Consider the following 13,689-nt stretch of genomic DNA (forward strand, 5'->3'; position numbering starts at 1 on the left):
TCCGTGGAAGCACGTGTACTGTCTTGCACATTTACCTGTTTCTTTGGGACTTAGAAATATTGCATCAAACAAGAGAAAGGTGACTAAGGAGACGTTTCCTCCGTGCTCAGCTGGGCTGGGTGGCGGAGGGAGGAGGAACTAAATGCAGAATGTTCTGTGAGGAAAGTTTGGCAGCAAAACATTTATTGAGCTGTTACTGTGTGCCAGGTGCTGTGGCGCCTTCTTTACATTACTGTTTCCTTTAATCAAAACAAGAGCCTTATGGGATAGGTACTCTTCTTATTTCTGTCTTACCGGTGAGGAAACTGAGGCTCCAATAGGTTTAGGAAGGTGCGTAAGACCTGTAGATAAACAGTGGCTAAGCCATAGCTCCAACAGAGAGTTGGCTGTCTTCAAAACCCAAGTACTTACACGTTGTCCCGCCTTCCATGCATGAGGACTTAGTTTACCAGCTGGAACTTCCGCTCTCAAACACGAGTGTTCTGGCTGCAGGACTTGCCAGGGCCTTTAACAGCCACAGCCACAGTCACAACAACCATAAATAATCACAAGAACATAAACAATAGCAACGGCCCCAACATGTTTCCTTGTGCCCCAGTCCTTGAGACAACTTCAGTAGTTCTGACATTGAGCCAGAAAACCTGTATTTCTGACAATCCTTCTGGATTATACGGATATACATGCAGGGTTGGAGCCCACAAGCGCATAAGCCCCTTGAAGCCGGGGTTGAGCCACTTCCCACCCTACGCATTCCTCAGGTGCTGACTGAGCAGATCACATGGAAGCGAGTCGAATCTACTGCTGTCAGGAGGTCTCCTGTTATTTCTGGAAGCCCTTTCTTTCCAGACAGTTCCTGGATGCCGCATTTAATCCTAACGTCATTGGTGCTCTCTGCGGGGTGGGCCTGCCCCTGATTCGTGAATCAGGTTAAGAGTCAAGCAGCCGGGTTGGTGGCGCCGTCAGACACATTCCTGGCTGAGTCTCTGACATCCCTTTACCTGCGGAGCATTCCAAGGAGGTGCAGGCTAGGGTTGTGGAGGCGAATTGGCCCCTCCCTATAGCAGAGCAGGCTTTTGCCTGAGGGCGCTGTGGCCCTGGAATCGAGACTAAATTGACCCTGCTCCTCGGCAGCCCTGCTGACAGGCAGGCTCTGCACAAGCCTGGAGTGATCCTTGTACGTGCCCGTGTCCAGCATAATTAGGAAACACTACACCGCAGAGAGGCCTTCAGGCTCCTACAAGCAGAAACCCCGCTCTGGATCGCTCATCTGACATCTCTCCTGTTGTCCCACCCAGCCCCTTGGTGCTGCGGACGCATCCTCATAGATTAGTCGCCGGGTCGGAGGGTGGACGGGTGGAGGTGGCCTAACGTGGACTTCCTTTCCTAGAGTGCGACTGGAGTTGCAACGCGTGCAGCGGGCCGCTGCGGACAGACTGCCTGCAGTGCATGGACGGCTACGTCCTGCAGGACGGGGCCTGCGTGGAGCAGTGCTCGCCGTCTTTCTACAGGGACGTGGGCCTCTGCAAGAGTAAGTGTCCGCAGCGCTCACCCTGTCCGCTTCCGGCCTGCAGCCGCCTCTGATTTTTACTGTTCTGGCCAGGAGTTGGTGGCGAGTTTCCTTTCCAGCTTTTTATCTAATTTCTTGTTTCATGCCTGAGAGCTTTTCTTTGTCGTAGTCAGAATGTCCCCTCTTTCCTTCTCCCATTCCCAAATGGGACAGTTGCTAAACTGAGATCAGGATGGGAATCCCAGGGGTATAAGGCCACATCATGGTTTGATGATGACTTTGGACTTCCCAGAGCATTGAATAATTCTGTCCTCTAGAAGGGGAATGCGTAGATGCTGCTCATTTGAGCATCGGGAAGGACCGTCTGATTCCCCCAACTGTCCCCTGGAGCCCTGCATGTACGAATGTCTCTCCACCGCCTGTCCCTGAATGCCACCCCCTTCAGCCTTGGTTGAATACCACATACTCTTCTGACCCTGAAATGCCCCCCAAACGCACAGATGGCAGTCCGAGGAGCTTTCTTGGGAGACTCTGATAACTGCGTGAGTCAGGAAAGATGGCCACTTCAGCAAGGCAAGAGAACCACTGACTAGTTCCTAGTAACGATAATGGTTAATACCTGTAGTTACGAGGTGTGCCTCATGTTTTCCATTATTTACTTTAATCTCTGCCCAGCAAGCTGAGTGAGACACCGTCCACTCCCATTTTATAGGACAGAGCATTGAGGCTCAGAGAAGTCAATCTCTGATCCTAAATCACCCTCCCGGTAAGTAGAGCAGCGCCACTCAGAGCCTGGTTCTGAGTCCTCGTCTTCTGCCTGGCCCCGCACACCAGGTCATATCGCTGTTCTGCACCTTCTGCTGCCTCCCCGTGAGGCCCAGAAGCCCCCTGGAAAGCCACACACAGTTCTGTTGATTTGACTTTTGTCTTTCAGGCTGTGGCAACCACTGTCTCCAGTGCCAAGGCCCCCATGAGTGTACACGCTGTGAAGAGCCGTATCTCCTGTCGGAAGCCCAGTGTGTTCAGGAATGCGGGAAGGGGTACTTTGCAGATCGCACAAGTCGCCAGTGCACAGGTAACTTGGAAACTGCACTGAGTCCTCTGGAAAAAAGTGAGGGCCACAAGTATGTCTGGTGTGTCGCTCGCAGGTAACCAAGGAGAATCTGAATTGGAGGCAGAATGGAAACCCAGAGAGGTTGGTCTCAGAAATGGAGGGCTTCCCATGCACATCTGCCAATTGCTGGTTAAATAGAACATAGACGTGCAGGCCAATAATTCTCTTGCACAAATCAATACTGTCTCTAAAGGTCTTTACGGAAATAAGGCCAGTAGTTTATGAAATGTACGGCTTGTGCTGAACTAAGAGCACAAGAGCATCAAGAGCAGATCACCTCTGTTGACATGGGCGCAGAATTTTCAGTGTGTGGACTAAACTATGAGTGACCCTGATATTGGCACAATATCCTTGAGTAGGATATCTGAGGACAATTTGTTGAGATACACTGAGCCTTTATCATTGAAGTTCAACCCAAAGCCTTACTCTGCTTGTCCATCGGGTTATCCATGAGAGTTTCTACAGTTTGTTCTCATCATTTCCACTAAAATTTGACACTCGATGCCCCACTCTGAAGAAAACCTGACATTTAATAATAAAGCCATGGCCCTGGCGTTGAGTTTTACATTTCACTGAATTCCTCCATCTGCGTTATCTCATTTGGTATTCACAATGACTTGATGGTAAAATATGGCAGACATTAGGAATCCCATTTAATGAGTGAAAAAAGAAAAAAGAATGGCCTGAGAGTATTAACCAAGGCAACATAAAATCAGGTATTAAACCCACATTTTCTGATTCCAATTCTGAGCCCTTTATTCTATACTACCTGTGTACACTAAAATCTCAAGGAAGCAGGAAAATTGGGCAGTGAACACTCGATTTGTAGAAGATTATTAAGTGGACCCAAAGAAAGAATTCTCGGGTCCCTTCAGGAGCCTGCTCTCCTCCTGCATTGAAAATGGTGATGGTGATGGTGGCGGTGAGATGACGCAGCAGCAGCAGTAGCGTTGGTAGTGCAGCTGAGTCCTTCTGTATGCCAGGCACTGTGCTGGTCTCTTCACATTACAACATCCTCCCGATGGGGATTGGCATTAGGTGCTATTCCTCTCCCCATCACACCATGGGTGACTAGAGGAACTTGCCTGAAGTGGACAGCTGCTAAGTGGCGGAGGAGGAACGGTATGCAGGAAGGGCCTGCGCTCTTAATCACTGTCCACCACGTCCCTTGCAAGTCAGTAGGGTTAACTTTTTATACAATGCGTTTATGTGCACCATTTTCACATCAGAGTGTGTTCAGCAAAAATGCGCCCTGTGTTCACTCTCCTTCTGGGGGTCGGTCAGCTTCCTGTGAAACTCCAGAGGGAACCGTGGGAATTCCCTGTTGCTGTGGGTGCTTGTGCTGCCGCTCTTTATTTCCCCGTCACTGGCCACCTGTGCCTTGGCCATGCCTCAACACTGTGGCCTTTCTTTGACAGCCTGTCCTCGGGCATGCTTGAGGTGTAGCCGCCGGGACCGGTGTCAGCGGTGTGAGCAGGGCTTCTTTTTGAAGAGCGGCCTTTGTGTTTCCAGCTGCATTCCTGGCTTCACCCACGCTAACGAAACATGTGCTGGTAAGTGCTCGTCAGACAGCCTCGCATGCTGATTTCTCCACACAGAGGCTCCGTGTGGAGATACAGTCAGCTCATTTGATATGACGTGCAGGATTCTCGTTTGAGGAAAGCAAAGGAATAAGGGATTGTTTATAGAACATGGAGGGAAACTCAGCTTCTAAGATCTTCAGGGAAAAAAATCTATGCTTTAAAAGTAACAACTATCATATCAGAAATTTGGCATAAAACTTAGTTATGTTTCTGAGCTATAGCTATGTTGTAGAAAATTACCTATATATATATAGGTATAATTTATTTGCATGTATATAAACTTTTAGAGCTAATTATGCCACGGTGGCATCCTTTGTGGACATACTGGAGATATATTGCGAATAAATAATGACTAGTCTGAGGAGCCTGCCCCATTAGGGTTCTGTGTTTGAAGGGAGTGGGTTTCAAGCCACTGTCCCATTAAGAATAAGGTGACAGGTTAAGGGGATAAACTAGTCTTGTCCAACACATTAATGGACACTTCACCTTAAATAACAAAAGAGAAGCAAATTTAAATTCAGTCATAATTTTGAACCCCAAAGTTTTATAGCTGAATTAAGCTGGGGACTTTTATTGTAGTTGAACATTCCTCAGCTTCTGAGTGTCCTTCCTCAGTAACTCGAGGCCTGTTTTAACACCCGTAGTCAATCACATTTTCCGTCTCTAGGTTTCTGACCTCTAAAGATATTAAGACTTCCCATGGGAAAAAGACATCTTTGCCTCATTTTATTGGGATCCTTCTGGAAACCCCAAGTGCTTGAAAGTCAGCGTGCTCCTCTTGGGACATCATACAAGTCACCTTGTGAAAATGAATTCCACTTTCATTAGAGTAATCTGACAGTGGAAGTCGTCCTCTTGAAACTCGGCATTCCCGAACTGTCCTGTCTGACCGACGTGTAGAAGGAAACTCTAACAATTCAAGTCCGGGCGAAACACCTTGCAGGAGACAGGTTGAATTTCTCGTCATGATCAGATAACTCATCCATCAGATAGTTCCTATGAACAGAGAGGGTAAAATTTTAAAAGGAAGTGTGGACATGTCCCATGAATTCTGAGGCTAAGCCGCTGATAATCATAGTTCATTACACACTAACTGGTACTGTTTGAGCAAATAGTATCAGACACTTGCTTTATTCCTTACTGTTCGTGGGGCTGGTGGTCAGATGTGATCAAAGTATCAGGTTAGGACTGTGGTTCTCAAACTTGGAAGTCCCATTAGGATTGCCTGAGGAGCTTGTGAAGTCACTGAGGTGCCCACCTCAGAACACTGAAGCGGGAACACTGGTGGAGGTCCAGTATCCGTACTGGTTATTGCTGAGATGTAAGTCGCATAGCACGGAATTCACCCTTTAAAGTACACAGTTCTGTGTGGTCTTTATTATATTCGCAAGGTTGTATAACTATCACCCCTATCTGATTCCAGGACATTCTATTCTTCCTAAAAAGAAATCCAGTAACCATTAACAGTCTCTCTGTCGTGCTCCCTTGCTCCAGTCCCTGGCAACCCCTGACTGACTTTCTGGCTCTGTGGGTTTAATTATTCTAGACATTTCACATCAATCAGTGAACTCATACAGTGTGTGGCTTTTTGTGTCTGGCTTTTTTCACATGGCAAGAACATTTTCAAGGTTGCTCTACCTTGGAACATGTATCGTAGATCATCTGTTTTCATGGTTGAATAATATTCCATTGTATGGATATGCCATCTTTTGTTTAGTCATTCACCAATTAATGGACATTTGGGTTGTTTCCACTTTGGAGCTCTTGGGTATAATGGTATGAACATTCACGTACGAGGTTTTATGTGGACGTATGTATTCAGTTCCCATGGGTATATGCTTGTGGGGAGAATTACTGGATCATAGGGTAGCTCTATGCTTAATTGTTTGAGGAACTGCCAGATGGCACCATTTCATGTTCCCACCAGCGATGTATAGGATTTCTATCAGGAATACTTTGTATTGTCCTTCACAGGAGGTATGAAGCAGAATCACAATGAAGTGGTCTTGATTTGCATTTCCCTGATGACTAATGACATTGAGGACCTTTTCATATACTTACTGGCCTTCTGGGTATCTTTTTTGAAAAAAATGCCTATTCAAACACTTTGCCTATTTTTAAATTGGGCTCCTTGTCTTTTATTGCATTTTAAGAATTTTTTTACATATATTTTGGATACAAGTCCCTTTTCAGATAAATAATTTGCAAATATTTTCTCCCGTTCTATGTATTGTCTTTTTCACTTTTGTTACTGGTGCCTTTAAAGTACTTTGGTCCAGTTTAGGTATTTTTTCTTTTGTCACTCATGCTTTTTGTGTCATGCCAAAGAAGACATTGTCTAATTTAAGATCATGATGATTCTATCCTCTATTTTCTTCTACAAGTTTATATCTTAACATTGAGAATCTATGTTATTCTCATAAGCGTTCAGGGTGAGAATCACTGGATTAGAAGGAGGCTTATGGTTGCAAAAGTCTAGAGCCTCATTTCTGAATGAACATTATAAATCTATTCATTAAAAAAAAAACCCCAAAGCCGTATTAGTGAGTGTACCAAGTCTGATCCCTGGACTGTATGTTTTCCAGGCAAAATATCACCTCCTACTCTTCACGTGAATGGTTCTCTCACCCTTCCCATTGGTTCGATGAAGCCACTGGATCTTCCCCTTCTGAACGTCCGAGACGGAGGTGGCCGGCTGGAAGACCTCCAGTTCCGTGTCGTGAGCGCGCCCACCAACGGGCAGCTGGTGCTGTCCAGGGACGGAAGAGAGGTCCAGCTCGACAAGGCCGGCCATTTTAGCTGGACGGATGTGAATGAGCACAAAGTGCGTTTTGTGCACAGCAGAGAAAAGCCCAGGTGACTCGGTGTTGTGTTGTTTTGGTCCTGCTTCCCTTCCCTTCTGTGGGCGCTGCGCCCTCCGCCCCCACTTCTCAGTAGCTGTCCCTGCTCCTCTGGGGAAGATCCATTCTCCAGAAACGCCAGCGCTCTCAGCTGCCTGTCGTCATATCACTGTAGTTGCTCCGAGAGTGTGCTTCTGTGAGAGCGTTTTCATTTCATCACATAATTATGGGTAATTCTCTGATGTGGCAGGAAAGTTCCTAGGACAGTGACCCAGTATCTGGGGCCCAGCAGAAACAAAGCTGGTTCCCTCCGCGGATGGCCACAGCGGCTCCTTCAGCATCAGGGGGGTATACTGGCACTGAGCAGTGGCCGGGAGAGGGAGTTTTCAAAGTGTTCCATGGTTCCCAGAATTCCAGAGTGGGAGGGAAGCTGAGAGTCACAACTTTTTATTATCTACTTTATGGGATTAATTGTGGTTAATTTTTAAGCCGGATCCAGTTTTTCTCCGATGCCTGGCACACTTCTGGCTGTCTTCCCCACCCCGGCTGACATGGCTTCAGGAATGCAATCGAATGCTAACACCAACCCAGGCAAATAGAGTCATATAATTAGCGCAGTAAATCTGTTAAACAGAAATAAGAGAATGCACCCCAAAGCTTAGCCCTGCGGATTATCCTTCACCCAGCTCTGCTTCCTGAGTGAAGATAATGCGTGGTAGACTGCATGTGTTACCAATGGAATGAAATATTCACAGTGACTATTTTCTATTATTACCACTGGAGGTTTTTTTTTTTTTTTTTTTTAAGGTTTGGGCTAGGAAATAGGTGGGAAGAAAAGTGATGGCACTTGCTCTATTGCAGTTCAGAGCCAGAACCTCAAAAGACCATCTCAGAGGAATAAGAACAACTGATACTTACTGAGCCGTAATATGACACAGGCATTGTAGTAAACCGTTCATGTGACCTCAGAATGTTTATGTTCCCAGACTACAGATGGGGAGACTGAGGCCTTGAGAGCAGGAGCAAAGCCAGGTCTCTGACTCCACAGCCCATGCCTGTGGCCACGATGATTTCTGCCTCCTGAATTATACTGGGAATAATGGCCATGCTTCCATCCTCCGGGGACAAAAGATCCTCGCACGGAGACATTGCCACAGATGACAACTCTGGCTTCTCACACCACAGAATCACTCTTCAGATTTACACTCCCACTCTGCATTCCTTTTGCTTCAAGCGTAGTTCTTAATTGTTTGCGACACACACACACACACACACACACACACACACTCACGGCTCCATCCCTGCAGCCCTTTGCCTTGGCATCTTGTGAAAAGTTAGTAAAGTCCGTAAAGCCCCCAGACAACCAAAGTTACTCCTCTTGTCTGTTTCACCGTTTTAGTCTCTCATCACCTGTTTTCTTGCGGAGTCAGCTCCGTACCCTCAAACACGACAAAGAAAGGTGACTGTTTTGCTGGCAATTCTTTCAGCACTCCCTTGACTTTGGGGTACCAATTTTAGCGTAGGATCTTCTTTATCTAAAAATTTAAACAAAAGGAAGAACAGTAAAACAAGATTGGTAGTGATTCATGAAAAAAGAAAATTCTGTAAGTTGCCGAGCGAAGCAAAAATGGTGAAAGGGGCGCCTTGCCATATAGGGTTGTGGTTTTGTTTTTCCTCATGAAAACCTGACCATGATTCTTTTGCGCTGGATTCCTTTGGGGTCAGAATGTTCCCGTGGAGTTCAAGACAACCTGCAAATATGGCCATGGGGGCAAACCCGCATTGCTGGAGTGCTAAGCAGTTATTGGAACTTCTGTGTCGCCACAATGTCATTTCCCCCCGTGGGTTGGGAGTCACCACCCCTTCTTTCTTCTTTCTGTTGCTTCCCTCGGTTGCTTTCTCTGGACGTCTGGAGATCGGAGTGAAGAGGGGCAGGACTTAAATGGGACAGAAAATCAAGGAGAGGATGAAATGGATGGGAAGATATGATTTACTTTTTTTTTTTTTTAAAATCAGGTTCATTGAGGTATAATTTGGGTACAGTAAAATCCCCCATCTTGAAGTCGACTGGTCTATGAGTGTTAACAAATGTATACATTCTGGCAGTCTTGAAACCACAACTGCGGTCAAGGTTTGAGACAGTTTCATCCACGGCCCCCCAAGCTCTTCTGTTTACTGTGACTCACTCCCGCCTCCCCCCGACCCCCAAGATTCTGGCAACCACTGATCTGTTTTTTTACTCTTAAAGAGTTTTGCCTTTGCTGAAATGTCCTAGCCATGGAGTCATACAGTACATAATCTTTTGTTTCTGGTTTTTGCCGTATGCTTTTGAGATCCATCCACATTCTTTTGTGTATCAGTGATAGTTCCAAGAAGACCTTTTAAAGAACCTTTAAATGGTAGTTTCCAGTCATACTTTTCCACTAAAAAACTATGAGGTTCTATGTTCACAAGCCCTAAGTACCTAATTTTCTACTATTCTGAAGATAATATACTCCTAGCTTGTAGTAACTATGGTCAGTTCCGGAAATAAGCATTCTGTAGTGGAAATTGTTAGAGCTGTGGATTTGAATAGACCTGTCTAGCTCTTTAAGTAAACAGCCACCATTTTGCAAAAGCTCAGTGGAAGAGAAATCGAGTTGACAATTCTCATAAATAGTTAACTTACATTTTTCTCAGGTGGTGGACACCCTGATGTTTCTCCAGTTCTTTCAAATCTATGTGTTTTATATGCTCTTTGGTATGTATGATGCATTTTTATAATAAAAAAAGTTAAAAAATCAAAAAAAGACAACCTTTGAAATTGTGGTCCTAATCGTCGACCAGAGCTCAAAACCTCTGGAAAGGCGTTAAACCACGTCTTCCCGGTCTATGTAAGTTCTGTGCTTGGCTTGGCTTTGAAGGTGAGCGGCTCCTCCCTTCCCTTCTGGTTGTTCTGAAGCTGCTGGCGCAGCGCTCTTACAGGAAGTAAAACCACAGCAAAGAGGGAGCCTTATTTCGTTTTATCTTCGGTTGCAAGTAATGAAGCCTACAAAACTTGTTTTAGCATGGCAGGTACGGCTCAGCTCTCTGACACGTCAAGGACACCTGGACTTCCCACACAGGCCGAGAAGCTGGGACCAGGGGTGAGAAGCAGGACTCCGCTCTCCCTCTGGTCTCTGTCTCACTGCTCACGGGCTTCATTTACCTCCTCCCTGCGGGCAGGCTTGCTCCACACCTCCTCGTGGTAGACTCTGGCTTCCGCATCATCAAATGGGGGCTCTCAGGCTAGTTGCAGATTTCCAGGGAATAATCGGCCGTCTTCTCTCGTCCTGTCCACACTGATTGTATATGTGTGTGGCTGCAATGGGGGCCAGGTCGATAGAGTCAGGTCACATGAACACTGCAGAATCATCCATGGAGGCTCACGTGATCTGGGGACGGGCTGGAGAGGGGGTTTGCAGCGGGAGGGAATCACTGAGAGCTAATCAGAGACTCTGATCGTTCCTTTCCATTCTCTCCAATTTAACCATTAGCCTTCGTTTTGTTTTTCATTATTATGTCTTGGGCCCCAAACTGGTTTTTCAAACATTTATATAGCCATTTTAGAAAAATCGAAACTAAAAAGTTTATGGAATTGTTACATTATATTGAGGTCAGAGAATACACCATAGTTTTGCTGTATGTCGCTATGTTCATCTTCATCTGGTTACTTTTATTTACAGTGTGAATATTATATCACTGTAGTGCTTTGATCCAAATTCTTCCATGCACATAAGCTGAAGATATTTTTAATCTTGTTTTTTTAGAGACTAATGACTGCATTTTCTCATTTTTTTCTTGGGGACTTCTTTTAGGAAAGGTTACTTTTCCCTGAAAATTAGTGACCAGCAGTTCTTCTCTGAGCCACAGCTGATCAACATACAAGCGTTTTCAACACAGGTAATGACACTGCCACACAATTAATAATTTCGCATGTGTGAATCAAGGTTTCTTTCCAGTAGTTATAGCACAAATGACCTCGATTAAGCTAGTCTCAGGTTCTCCATGAAATACTACTGGAATAACTTTTAGTGCTCGTGGTAAGAACAGCAGCAACAACTAGTTGCTAATACATCTATCATACTCTTCTCTGTATTTCTCATTCAGTCCTTATGATAGCCCTGTGGGGTGTTGTTTTCCCTAATTGCAGAGGAGGAAACTAAAGTCACAGGGAAGTTAAGTAACTTGTCTATGGCGAGATAGCTAATAAATAAAGAGCTGAGATTTGTGCCTAGAAAATCGGGCTACAGAGTCTGCGTTCTTGCCCACTAACTGGTAGTGCCTTCCTGTACTCTCCTGAGTTGATATGAGCCCTTCAGAATAATTTGAAATTGTTCCAGTTGTTAAGACTTTCCTAGTCTTGGGTAAATGAGTTTTTTTTGCCTAAATATTTCTCTCTCGGGCATATGAAATTATTCTCAGCTACTTTTGCCTGTCTGTCCTGTAGCTGCGCTGTGCTCCCATCTGTCTGCGGTAGGTAGAGCATCTGATTAAGGATCTACTTACATGGGGTGCCCGTGTGGGCACCAGCCAGACAGAAGTCTGAGGACATCATGGTAGATGCTATAAAACTCGGTGTGATGGTGCCTCTGTTCCCATCACTCATCTCTGTTAAGGTGTACTTGTGTGTCCAGAATACAGATAGCGGTAGAGGGTCTGAGTGACTGAGCTTGAGGGATTCAGCAGCTGAAACATGCAAAGAGAGTAGGGGATAGATCGAGTCTTAAGTTGTGAACAGTAAGAGAGTGGGATATCAGCATGGGGAACCAAGGATACCTAAATATCCACAGCTCTGTAGAGTGTTCGTCATGAATTCAAGGAAAGACAGGAGACTATTGTTTTAATTTTTTTTTTTTTTTTAATTTTGGTCCAAATATGAAAAGACCACGGACTGTGGATAACAGAGACATAACCCAGAAGTGACTTCCGGATGGTGTTCACAGGCCAACTTCCTTCTTCTTCTTCATTCTTTCTTTTTAATATTTTATTTATTTCCTTGAGAGAGAGAGAGAGAGAGAGAGAGAGAGAGAGGCAGAGAACACAAGTCAGGGCATGGAGAGAGGACAAGCAGACTCCTCCAGGGAGGCCGACATGGGGCTCAGTCCCAGGACCCCGAGATCATGACCTGAGCCGAAGGCAGACACCTAACAACTGAGCCACGCAGCCCCCCCCCCCAACTTTGCTCTTCTTGATGGCATTCTTACTTCAGGGGTGACTGAAGTTGAGGGGTGATTAGAAATGGATCTGATATTCATTTGACTTCGCTGTTGGGCTAAAAGTATTAATTTTGTTTTAATTAAAATTAAAACATGTTAAAAGCAAAAACAAAAACAAAAACGAACCAAAAATGAAAACATGTGTTCTCTGTAAATATGCGCCAGAGGGCTACATCAGGCCCGAGGACTGTCTGGCTTAAAATTTCTCAGTACCTAAACTCAGAAGTTTTATTTTGTTCTTTTTGTTTGTGTTGATTTAGTTACTCTAATTAGGTAAATTAGAGACTTAGGGTAGATACTGGCAAGTGCCTTTCTCCTCTCAGACAGTGAGCTCCTATGGTTCCCTAAGTTTTGTTTGCTTGTCTTCCCCAAATCAAGCAAATAAACAGTGGCAGCATTTTTAAATTTTATTTATTATTTGAGAAACTTCTTTCATTTTAACTCTTTCAAATGGAGTTTTAAAAATTAATTTTAACTTATTTTTGTTCCTTTACAGTCCTGTGATATTTCAATATGGTCTTGAATCTCCTGGAGATTTTCTCCTGCAAGTTAATTTGATCTTTTCCATTTATGGATGTTGACATCACCTTCTGACCTCTCCTTTTTTAGAATCCAAGGGGCCCTTCATTCCCACGTATCTAGAATCACAGCTTCTGCATTCTCACTTGGGCATTCTGAGGGGAGCTGTTCTCTATCTTCCTACTATGTGACTATTACAACGATACATTAGCTAGACGTCACTTTAATAGATATTGAAATTTCCAGGAGGCCAGAGAGGTAGCTTTAAAAAAAACGATATGCTGAGAGAAAGTCCTAGATGGTTCAACTTCAAACAATATACAAAACTAAGATAATGTTTTCTTTGGCTTTTGGCCTCAAGTTTTGTTTTGGATTTTTTGTTTGTTTGTTTGGTTGGTTTGTTGGTTGGTGGGTGGGTAATTTTTTCTGTTGTGGTTCATTAACTGTTGTCTTTATGAAAGAATATTGTATTTGCTTACTCAACTGGTGAAGGGAAGCCTGGTAATCCCAAGAAAAATGTCTGAAAATTTGCCACGTGGATTAGCCAGGCGGTTGGCTTTCTCCAGCCGCGTCCTCCTGGGCTCTAAAGCCTGAGCTAGGGTGGGCCCTTCACGGTATGGAGGAGATGGCTTCAAGAAAATTATTGCCTGGGACCAGATATGACATGAATTCAGAATCAGAAATATCTTACCCCAAGTCGGCAAACCGCAGTATCACTAGAGGGAAGTACTGAACTCTGAACCCCAGTGAGAAGATTCCATGCCTCTTACTGTTCTCTCTTGGATGCAGAAAACTGCTTGGGATCCCTGACCCTGGGCTGATCTCAGTTACAAGGCAGGGGATATAGTGTAAATCAAGACAGCAGAGACTTGGAAACAAGGCTCATCTC

At 44.9% G+C, this 13,689-nt stretch overlaps 1 protein-coding gene across 5 annotated transcripts in view; it reads left to right on the plus strand.

Moving 5' to 3' along the window:
- Positions 1-13,689, plus strand: part of FRAS1 (Fraser extracellular matrix complex subunit 1) — a 416,244-nt gene that overhangs the window by 256,631 nt on the left and 145,924 nt on the right. For all 5 annotated transcript variants that reach the window (XM_032334686.1, XM_032334684.1, XM_032334685.1 and 2 more), the window contains 5 exons: positions 1,388-1,528; positions 2,442-2,582; positions 4,040-4,174; positions 6,790-7,060; positions 10,881-10,965. In XM_032334686.1, the coding sequence (XP_032190577.1) occupies positions 1,388-1,528; positions 2,442-2,582; positions 4,040-4,174; positions 6,790-7,060; positions 10,881-10,965 (773 nt within the window). The remainder of the gene's footprint in view (positions 1-1,387; positions 1,529-2,441; positions 2,583-4,039; positions 4,175-6,789; positions 7,061-10,880; positions 10,966-13,689) is intronic.

Source organism: Mustela erminea, chromosome 2 (genome assembly GCF_009829155.1).
Source record: "Mustela erminea isolate mMusErm1 chromosome 2, mMusErm1.Pri, whole genome shotgun sequence".
NCBI lineage: Eukaryota > Metazoa > Chordata > Mammalia > Carnivora > Mustelidae > Mustela > Mustela erminea.